Here is a 24700-nt window from a genome sequence, read left to right on the forward strand (position 1 = left end):
AGAGCTGTGAGGAAGGAGGAGAAACTCAAAAACCAGCTGGGGAGAGCTTTTCGGACGGAGATTTTGGGAGAGAAAACAGAGAGCTGGGAAGATAAAAATAGCAGCTGGGAGAAGAGAGAGATGTCTCGGAACAGAAGGGATGGCTGGAACAGGGGACATGGGAAAAAGAAAGAAAGAAAAAAAGACAGAGCAAACAAGGAGGGGGAGGACGGTCCACCATAGAGATTTTTCGAAGAAGAAGAGAAACAGAGGAAGCAGAGCTGGCTGGCAATTTTTTGGGATTAGGAAGAAGGAAAAGTTGAGGGGGGAGCTTTTCGGATGGAGATTCTTTGGGGAGCGAAAGTAGAGCATGAAGGAGATTGAGAGAAAAACGAATAGCAAGAAAGTGGAACGGAAGAGCCAAGCAAGCCTTTACCTGAGAGCAGCTTCCTGAGCTTCAAACTACTGATTCTGGTGGTCTAGGTGCGGAAGGGGTTCATTGTGTTGTTTTGAGAACTGGGTCTGAAGAAAATCTTGTTATACAGACTGCTTTAGTTGATTTTTACGCAAAAAAAAAAAAAAAAAAAAAAAAAAAAAAGCCTGGTCACATGGTGAAGGCATGTTTGACGCTTGATAAGATTTCTCAACCAGACTTGGTGACTGGAATGCTTTAATATCCCGTTATTCTTTGAATGGGTTTGATAAAAAGGCCTTTGAGGTTTTGAGTTAAATTCATGTGATGGGTTTGAAGCCCAATGTGAGCACTTTTGCCAGCACAATTCCGTTGCGTACTCGAATGAAATGTCTTGATATTGGGAAGACCATGGCTTCGTTGTAAAATCTGGATTTTCTTCGGATGAATTTTTGACACCTGCTTTAATTTCAATGTATACTGGTGGTAGGAATTTGTTTATTGCTAGAGACTTGTTTGATTTTACAGCAGAAAAGAATGTTGTTATCTGGAACTCTATGGTAAGAATCAAAAGTCTAGTGAAGCCTTTAAAATGCTCCAGTAAATCCTCCAAGCCAATATGCAGCCAAATGTGGTCACTTTTGTGTCCATTATTCCCTGTTGTGAGGACTCTGCTGGTATGGTAAATCCCTTCATGCTCATGTAATGAAATACAGGTTAGACAGTCAACTCTTAGTGGCACCCACTTTGAGGCATCTCCAACACGCACAAGAGAAACAGTCGCATGTTCTCACTAGCCTCAGGCACAACCATCGTTAAATTGATAGATCATTACCAATTCTTTGAGGTATGTGATTGTCTTTTATTATATTATTATTATTATTATTATTATTATTATTATTATTATTATTATTATGTTATAAGATTTTCCAGAGTTCACTTATTTCGTTATTTTAAGAATGAAATTTCACATGTAAATAATATTAAAATATGTAAGGTTGAGATTGTTTTATTATTATTATTATTATATTATAAGATATTTCATCTCGGGCCCACACGTTGCATAGCCACCTTCACCCTGCAACGCCGACCACAACACCTTTTTTTTATTTTATCCATTTCATTATTTTATTTATCATTCCCTCAAATTTTTAGATATCCCAAATTAATTTCCAAATATTCCAATTATTACATTCATTTGTTTCAACACTTTTATTTCTGTTATCATTATTATTTTATTTATTTATTTATTTATTTTAAAATTTTCATCCTTAAACAATTTTTCAAATTTCCGATTTCGAATTTAATTTCTAGTTTCAAAAATTTCAATATTCACGTTCATTTATTTAATTATTATTTTCGTTATTATTATTATTATTCTATTTATTTATTTATTTTTAAAATTCCATCTTTAAACAATTCTTCAAAATTCAGACTTTCAAATTTAATTTCCAATTTAAAAAATTCAAATATTCACATTCATTTATTCAATTATTATTTTCGTTATTATTCCATTTATTTATTTATTTATTTTTAAAATTTCATCTTTAAACAATTCTTCAAAATTCCGACTTCCAAATTTAATTTCCAATTTCAAAAATTTTAATATTCACGTTCATTTATTTAATTATTATTATTATTCTATTTATTTATTTATTTTTAAAATTCCACCTTTAAACAAATTTTCAAAATTCCGATTTTTAAATTTAATTTCCAATTTCCAAAATTCTAATTTTCACATTTATTTATTGAATCATTATTATTTTTGTTATTATTATTATTTTATTTATTTATTTATTTTTAAAAATTCCATCTTTAGATAATTCTTCAAAATTCCAATTTCTAAATTTAGTTCTCAATTTCTGAAATTCCAAATTTCCAATTTCCGAACTTAATTTCCTATTTCAAAATTGCAATTCTCACATTTATTTATTATTATCCTTTTATTTATTTATTTTTAAAAATTTTCACCTTCAAATAATTTCCAAGATTCTAATTTTTATAATTTAATTTTCATAGTTTTTACTTCTCAAATAATTTTCAAAATTCTAATTTCTTTCAAATTTAATCTCCAAAATTCCAATTCTTAAATTTAATTTTCAAAACTCTAATTCTCAAATAATTTTCGAATTTCTCTCAAGTTTAATTTCCAAAGTTCCAATTCCTTAGTTTAATTTTCAAAATTCTAATTCTCAAATAATTTTATAATTTTCAATTTCTTTCAAATTTAATTTTCAAAATTTCAATTCTTAAATTTAATTTTCGAGACTCCAATTTTCAAATAAATTTCAAAAATCTAGTTTTCTCTAGAACAGTTTTAATTACACTCTGGTTTTCAAATAACCTTCTGTTTCTCTTAATTTTACATAAGTAAGAATGAATTTTTCATAATTCCCAAATAATGAAATTTGTCAGACCAATTCATGCAAGATAAATTGGGCTTTGGTAGGAGGCCCAACATCAAAGAAGTTTTACTTAAAATAAAAATGAACTTGAGTGAAATGTCATGTGTGTCATAAGTGATTTCATATTCTATTTGGTGATGCATGTGATATATTTTATGTTCATTCTTGTGCACTAACCCCATTTCATGATAGCGCATTATTCGCTTGCTGGCAAGATATGCACCCGTTCTCACTTTGACCATTCTCTACGCTTTGTTTTGGCTTCCAGTGTATGATTATCTTTTGGTATCCATGTTTAATCAACCAATTTCCACACATGCTTCATTTTATTAGTAAAAACCTATTTTTAGGGACTTAGAGGGGTGCTACTCTCAATAAGTAAGTTGACCTTGAGCCCCGATTTGGTTTTTCGCAAACTATCTTTTCTAAATAAAGAGTCACAAAGTTTTATTTCTTATTTTATTTACCTTTTAAAAGTAAAATAAAAATAAGTGGCGACTCCAAGTCATTTTCTTAATAAATAAATCATTTTTCAAATAAAAAAAGCGAATTCGCCATCGAGTGGGAACACATCGTGTAAAATACGGGGTCCACATAAGGCCATTTCTTTCACTAATTCCCAACCTATCACTCTACGACATGAATACAATTTTGGTTCTCATAGCATACATTCCAAAGTTTTGATATCTTCATTAATAAGTTCCTTTTAATGTATATCCGCTCATTGATTTATAAAAATATAAAATAATAATAAATTTTAAGTAAACAGTTAATTTATTTTAAAAAAATTAAATAATATTTTATATAGAATAATTTATTTGAAATTTCTCATTTAAAAATTTGTTTGAAATTATTTTAATGATAATTTATTTAAATTAATAAATCATATTTATTTTTTATGTTGTGAAAATAATTTTTTTCAAACTTATATTTTATAAAATATTATAAAACCTACTTTGATTAATTTATTTCCTATTTTGTTATAAATTTATTAAAATTATAAGTGATAAATGTATCAAAATTTAAAAGTGAAGAGTCAACAATTTTTTTTTAAATTTTATTAATGTGATAAATATGAAAAAATTAATTTAATAAATATGTAATTTTACATAATTCTGTTAAAATAAAATTAATTTTGATAGATATAGAAATAATTAAATATGAGGATAAATCATTTTGAATTAAAATACTATTATGGTAAATATGCAATCTTTTGAATTTTTTAAAATTAAATTAATATTATAAATATAGAAAAAATTAAATAAAACCAATTTTATAATAAAAATCACCAAGAAATCATTGAAAATCAACAACAAATCACAACTGTTTTTATCTTGTCAATAGTTGCTATCCAATTTTTCTTGATTATCTACGAAGCTATTTCTAAAGTCATATTTTATTTTTATTTATTTATTTATTTTTTTTACCTTGGTTCCATTGATTCTTTTTAAGGTCATATTATGTTTTAACCTAATCACATTTGTTAGTACCCTAAACTTTTTTGTTTGTAATTTTATCTTGTGTCTTTATAAGATCCATTTATTTCCTTCTATTTCTGTTTTTAAAGCAAATAAAATAAATATATTTTATTTATAAATAAATTATTTATAATATTTATTATATGACAAAATAAATTGGTCAAATATTATCTTCACAAATTTTCATTATTATGAACAAAATTTCAATTTTCTATAATATTAATAAAATTTATTTTTAAAATGGTATATATATCGTCTAAATGATATTAATATTTTCTTTTGCTTTGACACTTTCATTTCATCATTTTATTTCATTTTTATCCAAATAATTAGTGATTGTCATTAAATCTTATATAAATCTATTTGGGTAATATTATTTTCCAAAATACATTTTCTTTATTTTGTTACTAAATAAATCTCGTATGAATATTCTTTTTTCCTAGTCTCCATGTTTTATAAATCGATATTAATGCATTTCTTTTTTCAAATATACTTTCTTAAATTATTTTTTATTTCACTATTTTATAATATTCTTTCCAAATAATTTTTATAACAATATATTTTTAACTAAATATATTTAAGATTGAAAAGGATAAAGTTGAAAAAAAGAAGAAGATTTTTATCTATTATAGGATTCATTGATTTTTATTAAATGAATGGGTGGAATTGCATGGTTAGATTTTACAACCGTTTTAAAAAATAGTTCTAAAAATCACAACAGTTTTTGAAAACTATTCTTGATCAGTATTTTGTAAAACAAATATATTTGAAAACATGAAGTGTTTTTAAAGTGTTTTCTATCATTTTAAATATATTTTAAAGATAACTTTTATGTATAATGTTTTGTTTTTAATAATTCGCTTTCGAAATTAGTTTTGAAAATGACAATAGTTTTAAAAAAATATTCTTTATTGTTTTGTAAAACAAGTATGTTTGAGAATTGAAATGTTTTTAATTATTTTCTATATTTTTAAAATAACTTTTTTTTTATGTAATTATTTATTTTTAATTATTCTTCATATTTTTATAATTATTTTTTAAAACAGTTCTTTTAAAACAAACAAAAACAACTAAGATTATGTTTAATAATGATTTTAAAAAATATTTTTAAACTTTCTAATACTCCAAATATAAAAAATTTCAAGAGTTTAAAAATATTAAAAACACTTCATAAAATCACCTGGACATTGACTCTCAAATTGGTTGTTATTTGAAAATATTTTATTTTCTATTTTTAAAAATAAAAAATACATATTTTATTTTCAAATTGTTAAATATGTTTTCCTATTTTTTGGTTCTAAAAGCCGAAAACTGTTTTACAAACCCGTAGGGTAGTTATGACTAATAAGTATCCTAACATTTTTCCTTGGTTTTTTTTTGTTAGCTGCTTAAATACTCGGTCAATTTCAATAGATTCCTCAAAGTTGTTGTCTATGGCAATTTATTCCAGGGTCATATAGGCTCCACATTTGAATTGATCATCATGCGGGTCCACCTAGTTTTAGGATCCAGTCAAGCCAACTTCTGAAGGAAGGTATTGTGGCGTTGGAGCCAACTTCAGCCCTAAGTTGTGGCGTTGGAGCCAACTTCAGCCCTAAGTTATTAAGGCCCTTTTGGGAACGCAGTTGGAAAGTTACTTCAATTCACACAAGTCACAAGGAGTCAACCGTAGGTCAGCACCAATGGGAGAAGAGATCTTCAAAGCCAAGTTTGTGGTAAAGTAATAAAACCCCACCATTATTTTCACACACACACATCCCTCTCTAGAACCAAGCAAGAAACACTCAGAAAATATGGCTCAAGAACCCACCTCTGCTCACCTCTTTGTCGATGATTTCTACTTCTCAGCCCTCCTGGATCAGCTTGAAGATACTGAAGATTTCGTAGTTTCAGACGCCAAGTATGCGGAAGAGCTGCAGTTTCAAGAGGCCTTAATGGCATCCGTAGAGGCCGCATCTAATACTGCTGTCCAAGAAACTGCGCCATCAATAAAAGAAATAGGTTCAAGCTCAGGCTCAAGCAGTGCTGCAGACGCTGCTGTTGATATGGCCGTGGTGGAAGAAGGCCAAACATCGGAGAATTTCTGCGAGATTTGCGCGGAAAGGAGGGGGTTGGATGAGATGTTTAGGAGTGGGAAATGTTGCCATACATTCTGCAGCTACTGCATAAGCAAACATGTGGCAGTGAAGATCCAAGAGAGCGTGAGAATGGTCACATGTCCGGCCTTGAGCTGCGAAGGGGTGCTGGAAGTTGATGATTGTAGGGGAATTGTGGCGAGAGAAGTGATGGAGAAGTGGGAAGAGGTCAGTTGCGAGTCAATAATAGCAGCATCGCAGAGGTTTTACTGCCCTTTCAGGGACTGTTCAGCCATGTTGGTGGATGATAATGGAGGGGAAGTTATAAGGGAGTCTGAGTGTCCGGTATGCCGGAGGCTGTTCTGCGCGGCCTGCTACGTGCCGTGGCACTCAGGGGTTGGGTGTGAGGAGTATCAGATGATGAATGAGGATGAGAAAGGGAGGGAGGATCTGATGCTGAGGGAGCTTGCTCAGGAGAAGAAATGGAGGAGGTGCCCACAGTGCAAGTTCTATGTGGAAAAGATCGAAGGTTGTTTACACATTACTTGCAGGTTAGTTCCCTATTTTCGTTTCTTTTCTTTATCTAATTATTTCTTTTTCCAGTGGGGTTTTCCAATTGATTATGAATTGCTTCTTTAATCAACTCCATCGCATGATTACTAAAATATTGTAGGTTCAAAGTGGATTATAGTCATATTTTTTTAGAAAAGCAATTGATCAAGAACATAACTCATCCCATACCTTTTGGATGGTTTGATTGCAAAAATAATCACAACACCACACAAATAAATGTTCATTTTATTTTTGTTCCACGAGTGTAAAATGATATTATAAAGGCTTTTTATGGTAGGTGATTCATAATATGTTTGACAGTGATTTTATAAATTATTTTTAGCAGTTCTAATACCTAAAAGATAAAAAAAAAAATTAAAAACACTTCTTAAAATAACGTGAAATAATAATCTTCAAATTCAAAATTTTAAAAAGTCCTATCTTGTATATGTTTCTTATAAATATGATTAAAAAAATTGAAGCTAAATTATCGTAGTTTTTAAAAATAATATTAATATTATAAAAGTTCTATAAAATATGAAAAGAAAGAATATTTTTCCTAACTTCCGTATTATGAGTTTTTTAAACTTATAAACTTTTTAAATAAAATAAGTCAGATAGGCATAAAAACATTTATTAAAGTTAAAAGATAAATTAAATAAGTCACTATAAAATGTTCTCAAACAAAGATGATTTATTCTGTCAACAAAGATATGGCAATCTCATATGGTATCTTACTCTTTATTTACTACACATCCCATATAATATTTGTCACTGAGAAAGTCATTCATTCAATTCACTAGTGCATGTGCTATATATTGTTTTTATGATGGTGTGAAATCAGGTGCACGTACCAATTTTGCTATGCATGCGGAGCACAGTGGACTCAGCACCATGGGGGCTGCCAAACACAATGAAAGAGAGCCTTGGAAGACCAAGAGAGCTTCAACTTTCTATTTACTCATATTTCTACTCAATTTGTAGTACTTAATGTTTTGTTTTCTCTTGTAAGAGAAACTACTTGTGTGAAGAAATTGTGGTCTATGTTTGTTATTGATCTTGAGGTGCTTTGATTACTTCTAAAATATGATCTTGAGGTGCTTTGATAATTGCTTCTGAAATCTTTGCAAGGTATGAATATTTTTAATTTTATAAAATATTATATATCATTCACATGTTTTTATACAAAAAATAATTAAATTTGAGAAGTATTTAAAGTTGGTAATCATTTTTTTTTATATTTGTAGCCTATGTAGTCTATATTTGATTCTTGAAAAGTATTAAAAAAAGAAAAAAAGAAAAAAACTATAAAAAAAAATGATTTTGTTAAGTCATTTTATTAAAATATATCATCTTCTTGAGTTAAAATTAAACACAAACCCTCGACCTCGTTGTTTTATAAATCTAACGGACTACACATGTTACTAGTCTCTCAAAATCAACATGAAGAATGAATATAAATCGATTAGTTTGAAAAGTGTTTATAAACTGTTTGACAGATCTTAGAAAATATTTAAAGTATCTATAACATTTCAAGTATTTGAAAATTTTTCTAAGTGTTAAAAGGGCTACAAATGCTTTCTAAAATATTTTCTAAAATCTTTATCAAATGGACTTTTATAAAACATCGAATATAAAATTATAAAAATAAATAAATTGCATATTTCAAAAATTTTATGAAATAAATAAGACTTAAATAAAATTAAAAATAAAAACAAGTAAATATTTTATAAAAAAATGTATTTAATTTATATTTATCTTTTCCCCCCTTTTCTTTTTATTCTCTCTCCTAGGAATGACAACGGGACGGATTTGGGACGGTTGCCCCCATCCCAACACTGTCCCGTTTATTAAAAACAATTTCTATCTTCGTCCCATTTAAAAAATTAAACGTCCCATACCCACCCTGTCTCGCCCCGCCCCGTTTAGCTTTTTTTTTTTTTAAAAAAAAATTACTTTTAAATTTTTTAATTACATTAAAATACATATATTTTATAAATAATAAAATTATCATATTTTTTATAACTTATTTTATTAAAATTTTTATTATTATCTATGTATTAAAAATAGTAAAGTAAAATTTTAAATTAAATTTAATTTTAAAATTAAATTTATATATAATCGGGGCAGGATGGGGCAATACACGAACTCGTTTATTAAATTTAAACTCCGTCCTATTAGGGGCGGGGCGGGCGGGTACCCGAAAAATCCCGTTGCCATCCCTACTCTCTCCATTCTTTTTACTAAATGCAAAGTTATTTATTTTTAATGAAAGAATTATTGTTTATTATATCTTATCATTAATACTTACTTACCATGTAAATAGGCAATAAAAGTGGTTTTAAGAGGGAGTGTAGCCGCATTATGAGGAAGTGTTTTTATTTTTTTTAATACTTAAAAAATAAAAAAATTTAAATATTAGAAAGACTTTCTAAAATCAAAGTCAAATATACTCTAAAATTGATAATGAACTATTAAGAAAATTTGACCCGAATTTTAATCATCTCAACCACCCACTAAACCTATTCAACCTAACAAATAAATAAATCCAGTAGAATGGGGAGAGTTTTGTGAACTTCTGTTACCTTGGAATTTGAGGAGTTCAAATTAATAATTTAATATTTAATATTTAATTCATAGTTAAATAAATAAATAAATATAAATATAAATAAAAGAGTAGATAAGATTGGAAAATATCAAAATAAAATTTGAATAGGAAAATAAAAAATAATATAAAATATTGGGTTATGCTTCAAATCCATTTTCTCTCGATCACATCTTTTGATGATCAACCTTTCATCTTTATTTAAGCCATAAAGAATGCAAGAATGGAGATATATGGTAAAAATTCAATGGCAGAAATTATTCAATTTTTTTTAATCAATTTTAAATTAAAATTTTATTTTTTATTATAAAATTATATTATATTTATTATTTTTCATTTCAATGAATCTAAATAAATTTTTAAAAAAAATTCAAATAAAAATCCAATTCCATAATCTTTTCCAAAAATTTCTCATTTTCATCCCACCAACTTCTCAAAATTCCTATTTTCAATTTCCAATTCAAGAATGCATCATTCCCGACATTTAGTAAATGAATTTAAAAAAAAAGCAATTTATAGAATTTTTCCATAAAAGTAATAATTTATATAGCATTATTTTTTACAAAATAAATGCAAAAATTTTACCCATTGAACCGGCAGTACAAAGAGAATTTTCTGGTAAAATTAGTTCAGATTTTTCATAGAAAGCAGAAAATTTATGAATGGAGAGGAAGAGAAAGGAGGTTGATAAAGGGAAAAGTAAGTCCCATTTGGCTTTCTCTAGTGGGAGTATCCACTCTCAGGTATTCATTTCCGTAGTTTTCTTCTTCTTCTTTTTTTCTTTCTGCTTTTGTCTTAAAGGATTCTTCTGTTTGGTTGGTAAGAAAAAGGTAATTTTTCAGCTCATCAACTGAATCATGAAGATTCTTTCTGGGTTTTAGATAAACAAGGGAGTTTTTTTCTTTAATGGGTTTTAGATAAAATTCAATTCTTTCTTTTCATTTCCACTAGTGAAGATACTACACAAATTTCTGATTGGTGCTATTCATTTTTCCAAGTTTAGCTTCTCATTTTCTTTCCCTTGGTTTCTCATCAACCAAACGGGTGTTGTTCTCTTTTTCTTTGATTGGCTATGTTGCATGCAACATTGTGCCATGCTTGATAAAATGGTAGTGAATTTCATTTTGAATTTCATTAGGCACCAAAGGCACCTATGAAGATGGAACAAGATGGATCACCCACAACTAAAGCAAAAGCGGCATTACATTATGATAATATTGATGAGATCATGAAAAAGGCGAGATTTGGTGAAGTATGTTTGATGCATCTTTGTTATTGTTATTGTTGTTAGACTTAGATTTCATTTGAAAGTATTTTTAGAAAGCGTTTTTTACCCTAAAAAGTGTTTTAAAAAAAACATCTATGAGTCTGTTTGGTCATGTAATTTTAAAACAATTTTTTTTGTTTTTAAAAGTAAAAAACTGTTTTTAAAACTTTTTAATACTTGTTTGATTGTTAGTCTTTGGAAATAAAATTTAAAAACAAAGTGAAATAAAGAACAATATTTTGATAATAAGTAGAAGTCATTTTCACCCATTTTAAAAAACATTTCATTTGACCACATTTTTTGAAACTTGTTTTTAAAAACTGTTTCAGGAAACGAACGTGAACGTGATCAAACGGGTCTATGCTTTCATTTTATTTTTAAAAATCGATGAAAACAACTTCTACTTATTATTTAAAAATGAAAACATGGTTAAATGAATCCTAAGTGTTTGACAAAATTTAAGAAGTATTTTGAAAATTTTGAATATTCACTTATAGTGATTTTTGAAGAAACACTCAATAGATGATTCTCTTAAAAACGTTTTCTGAGAAAATACTTCCATTAAAAACACTGTCAATACTTCCAAATGCACTCTTAATAAACTAAAATTTATTTTTATTCAAGATCTAGTGCTCTTAATAAACTAAAATTTATTTTTATTCAAGATCTAGTGAATTTATTTTCAATTTTAATTAGGCACGAGACACATCTCCGAAGATCGAAAAAGATGGATCATCGGGGAGTAAAGCAAAAGCAGAATCATATGCACTTAACGAGATCATCTCAAAGGCAAGATTTGGTGTAGTTTGTTGCTTGCACAAAAATTATTTTTAGTCAAAATCTAGTGAATTTAATTAGGGACTAACTAAGAAGATGGAAAAAGATGGATCATCAAGTAAAGAAAGAGGAGGATCACATTCTTTTATGGAGATGATAGAAAAGGCTAGACTTCGGGAAGTATGTTGCATGCATAACTCTTATATATGAACTGAAAATTATTTTTCTTTAGAATGTAGTGAATTAATTTATTTTCGATTTTAACTAGGCAACGAGAGCATATGCGAAGATGCAAAAAGACCGATCATCAACAAGTAAAGCAAGAGCATCATCACATTCTCTAGAGATCAAGGAAAAGGCTCTACTTGGTGAAGTATGTTGCATTCATCATTCTTATACTTGATAAACCGAAAATTATGGTTCTCTTTAGGAAATGTTTTAAAAATAATTCTGAATTTTTTTTTTTGAAAACAATCTCTTATTTTTTGTAGAACAATAGTTTATTTAGAGTTTGTTTGATTGTGTGCTTTAAAAATACTTTTTTGTTTTTAAGATGGAAAACTATTTTTAAAGACAGAAAACTTATTTTAACAATGTTTAATCCTATTTAGCCATAGTTATTTAGAAATAATTTTTAAAAATAAAGTGAAATAGATAATAATTTTTAGAAAACCCATTTGGTTATGTTTTTTGAAACTTGTTTTTAAAAACTGTTTTTATTCTTTAACTTAAAAATAGTTTTTGAAAACCTGGACAAACAAGCCCTTAGGTGCTTAAAATGCTCTCTCACTTGTTTTCTATATTTTTAAAATAATATTTACATATAATGTTTTATTTTTAATCATTCTTCATTTATATAATTATTCCTTAAAACAACCTCAGAAAATAAGTGCAACTAAAAGATTTTATCTAAAAAAAATAGTTTGTTTGATTGAGTGATTTAAAAATGATTTTTTGTTTTTAAAAATATAAAATTATTTTTAAAAATTTTCATTACTATTTGGTCATTGTTATTTGGAAACAATTTTTAAAAGCAAAGTTAAATAGAGAACACGGTTTGGAGAATAATTAAAAGTTATTTTAACCAGTTTTTAAAAACTCTTTTTAAGTGAGAGAATAAAAAACTGATTCTTAAAAACAAGTTTTGGAAAACATGGCCAACCAACTTATATATGTTTTCTATTTTTAAGATAAAAAATCTATTTTTTAATTTTTTTTTATTGTCAAATATATTTTTCTTTTTTTGTAAAAATAGTTACCAAATAGAGCGTATATTTCTACAAAATCTAGTGAATTTACTTTGGATTGTAACTAGGCAAGAAGAGCATCAGTGAAGATGGAAAAAGACGGATCATCGGCAAGTAAAGCAAGAGCAGCATCACAATCTTTGTTTGAGTTGATGGGAAAGCCCAAACTTGGTGAACCATCAAAAATCTTGTGTCTCCTCTGCATGAAAAGCATGGAGAGTGAGGAGACGTACAGAAATAGCTCATGTTCTCACTCGTATTGTATTAAATGCATAAGCATGTATGTTCCACTTAGGATAGTCCTAAACAAGGGCACGAGTAGTATGTTTAGATGCCCGGCTTATAAATGTAAAGCTATTCTAGAACTTAGCCCTGGAATTGTCCCCGGACCTGTATTCCAAAGATGGAATGCAGCAAAGTATGAAGCACTCCATATTGAATCCAAAAAAAACCAGAGTCCTTTTGAGGACTGCAACAAGGGAGGAGTCAGCAGAGAGAGTGAGTATCCATGGAATTCCCATAAGGATCAGCTCCGGGTACTGGGAGAATCTGGTAAAAAAGTGGGGGAACCATCACAGGGAAGGTTTAGGTTTTATGGGATGTGTGAAATCTGCTGTGAAAGGAAGGAAAGTACTGGGATGTTCAGAAATGAGGGCTGCAGGCACTCGGTCTGCACTGACTGCATAAGTAAACACGTAGAAGTTAAGATTGAAAGCAACTCCGGCATGATTCTATGCCCGGGTATGGACTGCAGAGGTGTGCTAGATCCGGAGCGCTGCAGGGGATTCTTGCCCAAAACGGTCGTGGAGAGGTGGGAAAAGGCAATAATCGAGACACTGATTCTTGATTCGGAGAAATTCTACTGCCCTTTCAAGGACTGCTCAGCCATGTTGCTGAATGACAATGCAGAAGCAGTGATGATGATGAGAGAGTCTGAGTGTCCTCATTGCCGGAGACTCTTCTGTGTACAGTGTCGTGTGCCATGGCATTCGGGGATGGAATGCAGGGAAGTCCAGAGGCTAAATGCAGATGAAAGAGGAAGGGAAGATATGCTGCTGAAGAAGCTTGCCGAGGAAAAGAAATGGAAGAGATGCCCCCAATGCAAATTCTACGTAGAAAAAATTGAAGGCTGTGTGCACTTGACCTGCAGGTCAGATGTTTACTCACCCTTCATTTTTTTTTCTTGGTTGCTTTGAGTAATGCTGATTTCTACATGTATATATATATATATGCATGTATATATATATACGTAATATGTAATGAAAGTATATGAAAACTTGTTCTATGATGGTGGTCGCAGATGTGGATTCGAATTCTGCTATCGATGTGGAGGAAAATGGTCAGTGAACCATGGCACATGTCAACTCTGGCGATAGAACTTCAAGGATCTTCTACAACTTTTGCATCCTTCATTTTACTCAATTTGAATTTCAGTTGGTAGGTTTTGCATTTTGGTGGGATAATTTGTTGGCAGAGTATTTAATTCAAAATGGGACTACTATCATCTATCAAAGTAGTGATTGAGTTGAACTTTGAAGATGTGATATCTACTCCAATGATAGAAGAAAATTTTGGTTACATGATGCCAATGTGTTAGGGGCATGCTGTTTTTTCTTTAAATTGAAAATGGTCTATGTGGTGTGGAAGAAAAATGATTTGATTTTTAAATGGGAATCAATTTCTGAGGGTGGTGTTTTCCTCCATTTTTTTAAAATTTATAAAAGTACAACTAAAGTATATTAGTAGAAAAAGTCCCATCAATGTCTCCAAGTTGTCATTATTTTGTACTTTGCTTTTATTATTTAATTTTTAATCTTATATATGACTTTATTGTTTTAATCTAATTTTTTTCACCATTATCCTATATATTTATGCTATCATTCAATAATTCAGATTTCACATATATAATAAAATTAATGTTTGATATATATCAACTTAGTATCTTAGATTTTTCAAATTATAATAATAGTTCTATTGAACACTATGAAAAAAAAGACTAATTTATTAAAGGAAAACACCCAAAGAAGAGGAATAGGGGAAAAGGGGTTAAAAACTTTTCAAAGAATTTCAAATTCAACAATAAACAAACAATAATTAATACAAATAAGTAAAAAGTGAAGGGAAGAAATATGAAAACACTTTTATAGTAAGCAAGAAACCAAACCTCTAATATGGTACACTTGGATTTACTACTTTAATGGACACTACAATCTCTTCCTTGAAGTCTTAACCATTAAAATTCGGACAAATAAATGGGATTTTAAAACACTCAATTCTAACATAAGTGAGAATCAATATAAATAAATAATTAGAATGAAATCAAGAGGGTGTACTAAAGGATTTGCAAGTGAATGATTCAACAATTTGAGTAGAGAGCCTTAAATGAAATAAAATGGTAGATTAACAAGTTAATGTAGGTATTCTCTTATCAATAAATGCATGGGAGTTCTCTAATTTATAGAAAAATGTCTCAAACACTTGAAATAACAAAAGTTACCATTGATCGGTTGGGTTCCTATTCGACCAATTGACTAGCAGTTAGTTAACATATTTAATGCATAGTAGGTGATCATTAGCTTTTTTTAAGGTTCGATCAACCCTTAACTAGGCCTCAACCGAGAAAGACAAAGGTTCTACTGACAACACCAAGGTTCTAGAAGAGAAAGAAGATTTTTAAGTAGCTCAATCGATCCCCAATTGAGAAAGCCTAACTAGTTGAACCAGTTCCCCAATTGATTTGATTAGTTTAATGTATCATTGATCAATTGGGATTCAAACAACCCAGAAAGCTTCCTTTTCCAATTCTAACCGTCTAATAGCTTGAGCATTTCACTTAAAAATCTTTATAAGGCATTTTTGAAAGAATTTAGCCTAAGTTTTTTTAGGTAAAAAACGTATTCATCCATTTTTAAGAGCTTAAGGTTACTTTTAAGAAAACAAGGTATAAATAAATGGATTGGAAATGCATGAAAAATAATTTAACCTTAAGTGCACCCATGAGATTCATCTTACAATTGTTCATAGTGTTAGAACCTTGGATTTCTCAATTCCCTTACCCTGGATCGTATAGGTGCATGCAAAACTACACTAAGCCTCTAAATCCTATGCGATGGAAACACAATATATATATATATATATATATATATATATATATATATATATATATATATATATATATATATATATATATACTTACAATTCTAGGATCAAAAGGAAAGCCATTAGAGAACTTTACCTTTGATTTGGATATTCCCAAATCAATTCTGCTTGGTGAAGATGAAGAACAATGAATCTGGAAGTCTTCTACACCCAAGATCTTCTGTTCGATGACTCGCACCATGATGTTGACACTCCAAGTGTGGACTTTGGAAATGATGATCTCTTGGCTCTCACTACCTCTTTCTTTCTTTAGAGGTGGAAGACAAAGTCTCTCTCAAGATTATGGAAACCCCAACCCTTATAGGGTATTTATAGGGTTTCCTTACTAGGCCTAACTGGCTTGAGCCCACCAAAGCTTGGGTCACTTAATCTAGCCCAAAATTGGTTCCTTAATCTAACCTAAAATGGGTCCTAATTGATTAATTAACCATATAGGGTCGTCTAATTAATCAATTAGCCCAATCTAGAGAACTTGTTCACCATCCCTTATGCAACCTTACATAATTACCAAAACACCCTTATGCACAAGAATGAACAAAGAGTCAATTCATCCTTCATAAACTATGTCATCATAGTATATGAGCTTAGAGCGGAGACCAATGGGACCCATAGGAATACTGGCTCCCTCATATTCCAATTCTGGAGTTGACTTAATATTCCACTAAAGATAATCAACTGCACTCTAGTATCCTATGTAAATAACAACGAGAAGAAGCTCGAGGTCTGTGACCTACTATCCACTGCATGCAGACTTCCCATGAACTGGTGTCCACAATCTAACAAGGTAGTGTTATTACCTATTAAGATTACCTCTTCAATCCTTGAGTTACAGATCCCACTTATTATGTGATCAATTGACATACTCGAACTCTAAGGAGCATATGTCAAATTTCCACTAAAGAAAATGCTATAACCATAGTCTTCTATTTCATAGGTTCCTTGGATCACCCAAGGGGACACATTGTCTCAACCCATGAGATATCATGGTGCTTCTATTGAGAATATATATTGTCACCAACTTCCATCAACAGTGACCTAATCCATAGTGATATATGACCACTTTAGGGTTTCACCTATAGGTTAAAGCCTCCTATTAACTTTGACATAAGTTCAATATCCTCTCAAGATTGAGAGTCAATGCAGTATAGTAGCTTGGTGAATCATGACAATTGATAGCCTTATGTAATGATTCATCGTAGGTCCTATCTAATGTGCATCACATGCATTAGTACACTCACCATGGGTTTGTAATCCCAATAACCAAGACAAGTTATCCTTTCAATTAAGAGGTAGTGTATTACAATCTCAGATGGATAGTCCAAATCCATGAACCAACTATGAACAACTCATCACTCTATAAGAAACCCATGATTTGGATATTTTGTGCAACTCCTAATGCACCCAAGTCATGTACAATGTAAGTAATGTAGAGCATGTATGCTCAAATAAGCAATCAATACAAATGAGATATTAAAGGGAAACAAAGAAACATAAATAAATAAATTTATAAATGAATCTCAATCTATTAAATCATGTCATGCTTTTCAAGGCTCAATCCTAACACCTAGACATCTTGAGTTTTCAAGGATCTATCATTTCATGACGTTTAAATATTTTCAAGGCATATTTTGAGTTTTCTTTGGAAATTATCAATAAAACTTAAAACTTTTACTTGATTTAACCATTATTAAGTTTAATATTTATTTTGTAATGATCAAAACTCAATTAAAAGAACTCTTGGGCTAACAATCTACATTTTTTTATGATGACAAAACTAAGGCTATCTAGGAAAGAGATTCTCTCTCAAGATAAGCATAAAAGAAATCAAGTAAATAAAGCTTAATATATGTAAAAGAGATTAAGACAACTAACCATAAGCACAAGAGTCCATGAAAAGCATTATAAAAAGAGTGAGTACAATAATAATAGCCAAAACATGGATAAATAAGAGCTCTATAAGGATAACCAACATAAGCAAAAGTATCTAGACAAATATAAAAAGTATGCATGTATGTCCAAAAGTATGCTCCTAGTTAACAATCAGTGTTCCTAAACTCCCTAGATATATGCCTATAGAAATATTTCCTCCTTTAGCAATATAAAAAAAAAAACAGGGGGAACACATAAGACTATCAAGGCTGGGAAGGAGGAAATGGAAACATTGATCAAAAGTACCATCAACTCATCATGTTGAACGATGGATGTAGCCTCAAAATTATCAAGGTGAGTAGTTAGACTCTTAATACATGTAGCTAAGTTTTCATACAATGAAGTAAAACCAAACTAATACTGATCCATATCATCCTTGAGAGAGTAGAAGCAACAACCACTAATTAGAGGTATCTCTTTCATACGTGTGCCAAGAAAGTTGATTTGAGTGAAAAGGTCCATCTATGGTCAAAGTCTAAAGTAAGAGTAACATAAAGGCCACTAAACTAAAAAAACGTGAAGTGGAGGAACCTCAATGAAAGTGGGCTTTGTGAAGAAAGTCTTCTCAATTGGAGTTGTCTACTTAGGATGTGATTGATAGGTCATGTCAGGATACTTTATGCACAAAGGTACCTTAGTTCAGACATTCTTTGCCTAATAATCCATATGAAACTCTCTTCCCTTTATCTCGTGGATTTCATCATCCTCCTCTACACCCGGTGGAAGTAGTGATTGGCCAGCTACCTTCCTAACCCAAGACCTTTTTGGTAGCTTCTTAAACTGCATTCGGTCCTTTTACTTTGCATTATAAGTGTCATAGATAGATGGAACTAGAATGTCTCTCTCTCTCTAGTCAAGTATACTTTAAACTCCTTGAACACCTTAGTAAAAAATCTCTATAAGGCATAACCTTATACTTGCTCTTGCAACAAGCCACCTTATGTTAGAGGATAATAAATCTTAGATTAATCCTTCTCCCAATAAGAATTGAATTTATCAAGAACACCTCATAATATGAAACCTCATCCTAATGTCCTTCTCCCATGATAAAGATGTGACTGATCACATGGCGGAGAACACGGGTGACAACTATAAGACTATAAGCCAAAGGCTTAGTTGTTATGGTATCACTTATACCATCCTAGCTATATATATATATATATATATATAAGAATGTTGGATATCACAATATGTAATCAAAGTACATGAAAGCCTTTTTTATGATGGTGGTCTTAGGTGTAGATTTGAATTTTGCTATTGTCAATGAACCATGTCATTTGCCAATTATAGTAATTGACCTTCAAGGATCCTCTATAACTTTTGCATCCTTTTTTTGCTCAATTTGAATTTCAATTGGTAGGTTTTGTATTTTGGTAGGATAATTTGTTAGTAGAATAAAATTTCCTTAGTGTTATTTATTTATTTTTTTATTTATTCAATTCAAAATGAGACTACTATTTTTGGGAACCCTAGATTATTCGTTCCCATGCCCTAGATCTCATAAATGCATACATCTATCCTTAGGCATCTTTAAATCTATCACAACAAAATAAAATGACAATAAAAATAATTATTAACTATAGATCTATAGATATAGTACTCATACATGTGATTTGAATGTTCTCAAATCAAAATCCATCTGATGAAAATAAAGCCTGAAGAGTTTGAAAGCCTCATATACCCAAAATCTTTTGCACGATAAATCGAACCACGATCTTGGCACTCCAAAGCATGGGCTTTGAAATGGAGGAATCCTATACTCTCTTTCTCTAGAGGTGAAAGACAACTCTTACACCAAAAATTGATGGAAACCCTAACCCCTAAGGGCTATTTATTGGGATCCCTTACTGGGCTTAAGTGATTTGAGCCCAACAAGGCTTGTGCCACTTAATCTAACCTAAAACATGTCTTAATTGATTAATTAACCATACAGGTGTTGGGATTAAGCCCCTAAAAGCAAGACATGATGTAACAAAGTTAGACTTAACTATCCCCTTGCTATCACTTTTTTGTATTGACATTGATTTGAATATTCAACTCATATCTCTTACATTGTACATGACTTAAGTGCATTAGGAGTTGCACAAAAGATAAAATTCATCGATTCCTTATAAGTAGATAAGTTGTCCATGGTTAGTTCATGGATTTGGGCAATCCAGTAGAAACTGTAGTGCACCACCTCCTAATTGGAGGGATGGTTTGTCTTAGCTGTTGGGATAGGTTTCCATGGTGAGTGCACTAGTATATGTGATGCACACTGGATAGGATCTATGGTGAATCATGACGCAAGGCTATCAATTATCATGATTCACCAAGCTACTATATTGCATGGTCTCTTAATCTTGAGAGGATATTGAGTCTGCTGTAAAATCAACAAGAGACTTTAACCTATGAGTGAAACCCTAAAGTGGTCATATATCCTTATGGATTATCACTGTTGATGGAGGCTGGTGGCAACAAGTATTCTCGATAGAGGCACCATGATATCTCATGGGATTGAGACAATGCATCCCCTTTTTTGTCCAAAGGACATGTGATCATGAAATTTATGGTCAAAGTAATTCCTTTAGTGGAATTTGACATATGCTCCTTAAAGCTAGAGTATGTCACTTGATCACATAATAAGTGTGATCTGTAACTCAATGGTTTGAGAGGTAATCTTGATAAGTGATAACACTACCTTGTTAGATTACGAACACCAATTCATGGGAAGTTTGCATGCAATGGATAGTAGGTCACAGACCTGAGCACTTAGTGTTGTTGTAATATACATAAGGTACTGTAGTGCAGTTGACTCTCTATAGCGGGATGTTAAGTCAATTTCAAAATTTGATTTTGAGGGAGCCAATACTCCTATTGGTCACAGTGGTCCCCGCTCTAATCTCATATTCCTTGTTGGCATGACTTGTGATGATTGGATTAGTTTTTAGTACATTTTTGTGCATAAGAGCGTTTTGGTAATTACACAAAGTTGTATAAGGATAAGTGAATGGTATCTCTAGACTAGGTTAATTGATTAATTAAGTCTTGTATGGTTAATTAATCAATTAGCAACCTTTTTGGGTTAGATTAAGTGACCCAAGCCCATGGTGGGCTTAAGTCACTTAAGCTTATTAGGAAACCTATAAATACCCCTTTAAGGGTTAGGGTTTCCAAGTCTTGTCATTCTTCATTTTCAATTTAAAGAAAGAACCCTAGCCTCCATCCTTGAGATCTCCACCATCTCAGTGCCTAGACACAAAGAAGAGTCATTGGACAAAAGATCATGGTGCTTATGAGATCCTTTATGACTTTTGAGTTATCTACGTTGATTGGAATTGACTCAAGAACATTTAGATCAAATGTATGTGGCTTTATTTTCTAGATCTATATTTTTTATGGTATCCATATTATTTTTGAATACTTGTTTATCCATTATAATAGATTTAGAGAGCCTATGATAGATTTGCATGCACCCTACACAATTCAAGGAATATGAACGAAGTAATCTAGGGTTCCCAAGAATAAGGTCATCTAATTAATCAATTAACCTAATCCAAAGACTTTGTTCACTATCCCCTTATGCATAAGAATGAACTTAGAGTCAATCCAACCCTCATAAACCATGTCATTGTGGTAAATGAGCTCAAATCGGGGACCACTAGGACCATTGGGACCCATAGGAGTTTTGGCTCCCTCATAATCCAATTCTAAAGTTGATTCAATATTCCACTAAAGAAAATCAACTACACTCCAATACCCTATATAAATAACAATGAGACAAAACTTGAGTATGTGACCTACTATCCACTACATGCAAATTCCCCATGAAATGGTGTTTGTAATTTAACAAGGTAGTGTTATTATATATCAAGATTATCTTTCAAATCCTTGAGTTATAGATCTAACTTATTATGTGATCAATTGACATACTCTAGCTTCAAAGAGTACAAGTTAAAGTCTGCTAAAAGAATTAATACGGTCACATATTTCATTATCACATGTCCTTTAAATCACCCAAAGGGACACACTGTCTTAATTCCATGATATATCATAATGTCTCTATTGAGAATACTTATTGTCACTAGCCTCCATCAATAATGATTCAATTCATAGGGATATATGACTACTTTAGGGTTTCACTTATAGGCTAAAGCCACCTGTTGATTTTGACGCTAGCTTAATATTCTCTCAAAGTTGAGAGTCCATGCAGTATAATAGCTTGGTGAATTATGAAAATCGATAGCCTTGCGTCATGATTCACTGTAAGTCTTGTCCAATGTGCATCACATACACTAGTGCCCTCACAATGGGAAACTCATCCCAATGATCAAGACAAGTCATCCCTCCAATTAGAAGGTGGAACTTTACAGTCTCTATTGGATTGCCCAAATTCATGAACTAAGTATAGACAACTTATTTACTTATAAGGAACCCATGACTTGTATATTATGTGCAACTCCTAATGCATCCAAGTTATGTACAATGCAAGAAATATGGGTTGAATACTCAAATCAATGTCAATGCATAGAAGGGAAAACAATGGGACAATCAAGCTTGACTTTGTTACATCATGTCTTACTTTTAGAGGTTCAATCCCAACAACTATCATCTATAAAAGTAGTGGGTGGGTTGAACTTTGAAGATGTGATATCTGCTTGATTGATAGAAGAAATTTATGGTTACATAATGCCTTTGTGTTAGGGGCTATGTTTTTTGTCCTTAATTTGATAATGGTCTATATGGTGTGGTAAAAGAAAAATGATTTGATTTGTAAATGGAAATTGCTTTTTGAGAGTGGTGTTTTCCCATCTAGAATAACTTTTATTATTTTTAAAATGTATAAATTCTAACTATAATATTTTTGTCTAAAAAGTCTCATCAATGCATCTAAGCTCTCATTGTTTTATACTATAGTTCTATTATTTAATATTTTATCTTACATATTTTGATTCTCTTAATCTAATTTTTTTTACGCCTTTATCATATATATTTACATTATCATTAAATAATTCAAATTTCATCATATACTTTGAATAATTAAATTAAAGTTTGATAGATATCAACTCAGTACCTTAGATTTTTCCAATTATAATAGTAATTCTATTAAACATTGTAAATAAAATAAAATAAAATAAAATAATAATAATAATAATAATAATTTATTAAAGGAAAAATACTCAAGAGAGGGTTGGGGTTGAATTGGGTTATTAAAAACTTTTAAAAAAGTTTCAATTTCAACAATAAACAAACAACAATTAATGCAAATAAGTAAGAGGGAAGGGAAGAAAGATGCAAACAATTTCATAATAGTTTGGCAATCCCGTCTACATCCATTCTTCTCAATCTCCTTTTTGAGTAATGGTTATACTAAACAAGGCTTTGAACTTTGCCTCTAATCTTGTATACTTGGATTTACGACTCCAATAAGCACTACACTTCCTTCAAGTTCAACACCAACTTAAAGTCTTAACTACTAAAATTTGGACAAATAAATAAGATTTTAAAACATTCAATCCTAGCACAAGTGAGGTTGAATAAGAAGAAATAGCTAGGATGAAATCAAAAGAATGCACTAAAGAATTGCAATTGATTGATTCAATACTCTTGAGTAGAGAGCTTTGAATAAAACAAAATGGTAGGTAAACAAGTTAATGTAGGTGTTCTCTTATTGATAAATGCATAAGTCGTCTTCAATTAATGGAAAATAATCTCAAACATCTAAAATAACAAAATTTGCCCTCAATTAGGAAAGTCAAAGGCTATGTTGACATGCTAAGGTTCTATAAGAGAAATAAGGTTTTTAAGCAACTTAACCAATCCTTAATTGAGAAATCCTAACTGGTTAAACCAATTCCTCAACTGATTCGACCAGTTTAGGATATCTTTGACCAATTGGGCTTAAAATAACCTAAAAGCTTTCTTTTCTAATCCTAACCTTCAATCAATTCAACCAATTCATTTAAAAATCTTTATAAGGCATTTTTGAAATAATTTAGCCTAAGGTTTTTGAGGTAGAAAGCGTATTCATCCATTTTAAGAGCTTGAGGTTCCTTTTAAGAAAATAAGATATGAATGAAAGCATTAGGAGTGTATGAAAAATAATTTAACCCTAAGTACACCCATGAGATTCATCCTACAATTGTTCCAAGATATCTTGAGTCTTCAAGAATTCACCTTTTCATGACATTTGAATCTCTCCAAGGTGTACTTTGAGATTTTTATTTTTATTTTTTTTGAAATTATCAATAAAACTTTAAATTTTTACTTGATTTTAACCATGAGTATGCTTATCCTATATTTTGTAATCATCAAAACTCAATGAGGAGAACCCTTGGCCTAATAATCTTTTTTTTTTTTATAATGACAAAACTAAGGTTATCTAGGATTCTTCCTCAAGATAAAGCATAAAGGAAATCAAGTAAATAAAGCTTAACATGCATAAAAGAAATTAAGATAATCATAAGCACAAGTGTCCATGAAAAGCTTATATATAAATATATATATAAAGAGTGAGTATAATAATTATAGCCAAAATATGGATAAATAGGAGCTCAATAAAAATAACCAACATAAGCAAAAGTATCCAAACAAATATAAAAAGTATGCATGTATGTCCAAAAGTATACTTCTAATCAACAACCAATGCCCATAAACTCCCTAGATATATGCCTATAGAAATATATCTCCCTTTGGCAACATTAAAAAGGAAAGAGGAAACACATATGACCATCAAGGTTGGGAAAGAGGAGGTGGAAATATCGATCAAAGATATGCCATCAACTCATTATGTTGCACAATGAATGTAACCTCAAACTAATTAAGGAGAGTAGTCA

The 24700-nt window shown here is 30.5% G+C and overlaps 3 protein-coding genes across 3 annotated transcripts; all 3 read left to right on the forward strand.

Annotated features, from left to right (window-relative positions):
• Window positions 1–5976: 5976 nt before the first annotated feature.
• Window positions 5977–7986, forward strand: LOC100256964 (E3 ubiquitin-protein ligase RSL1). Its single transcript, XM_002270651.4, has 2 exons — window positions 5977–6900; window positions 7746–7986. Exons 1-2 carry the CDS (start codon window positions 6068–6070, stop codon window positions 7816–7818), a joined length of 906 nt encoding a protein of 301 aa, XP_002270687.1. The 5' UTR covers window positions 5977–6067; the 3' UTR covers window positions 7819–7986.
• Window positions 7987–10105: 2119 nt separating this feature from the next.
• Window positions 10106–11607, forward strand: LOC132254291 (uncharacterized). Its single transcript, XM_059739594.1, has 3 exons — window positions 10106–10249; window positions 10645–10758; window positions 11470–11607. Exons 1-3 carry the CDS (start codon window positions 10169–10171, stop codon window positions 11605–11607), a joined length of 333 nt encoding a protein of 110 aa, XP_059595577.1. The 5' UTR covers window positions 10106–10168.
• Window positions 11608–11635: 28 nt separating this feature from the next.
• LOC100251833 (uncharacterized) lies at window positions 11636–14442 on the forward strand. Its single transcript, XM_002270685.4, has 4 exons — window positions 11636–11730; window positions 11819–11923; window positions 12866–13947; window positions 14098–14442. Exons 1-4 carry the CDS (start codon window positions 11647–11649, stop codon window positions 14171–14173), a joined length of 1347 nt encoding a protein of 448 aa, XP_002270721.4. The 5' UTR covers window positions 11636–11646; the 3' UTR covers window positions 14174–14442.
• The last annotated feature ends 10258 nt before the right edge of the window (window positions 14443–24700 follow it).

The sequence above is a fragment of the Vitis vinifera genome, chromosome 9 (assembly GCF_030704535.1).
Source record: "Vitis vinifera cultivar Pinot Noir 40024 chromosome 9, ASM3070453v1".
In the NCBI taxonomy this organism is placed as follows: Eukaryota; Viridiplantae; Streptophyta; class Magnoliopsida; order Vitales; family Vitaceae; genus Vitis; species Vitis vinifera.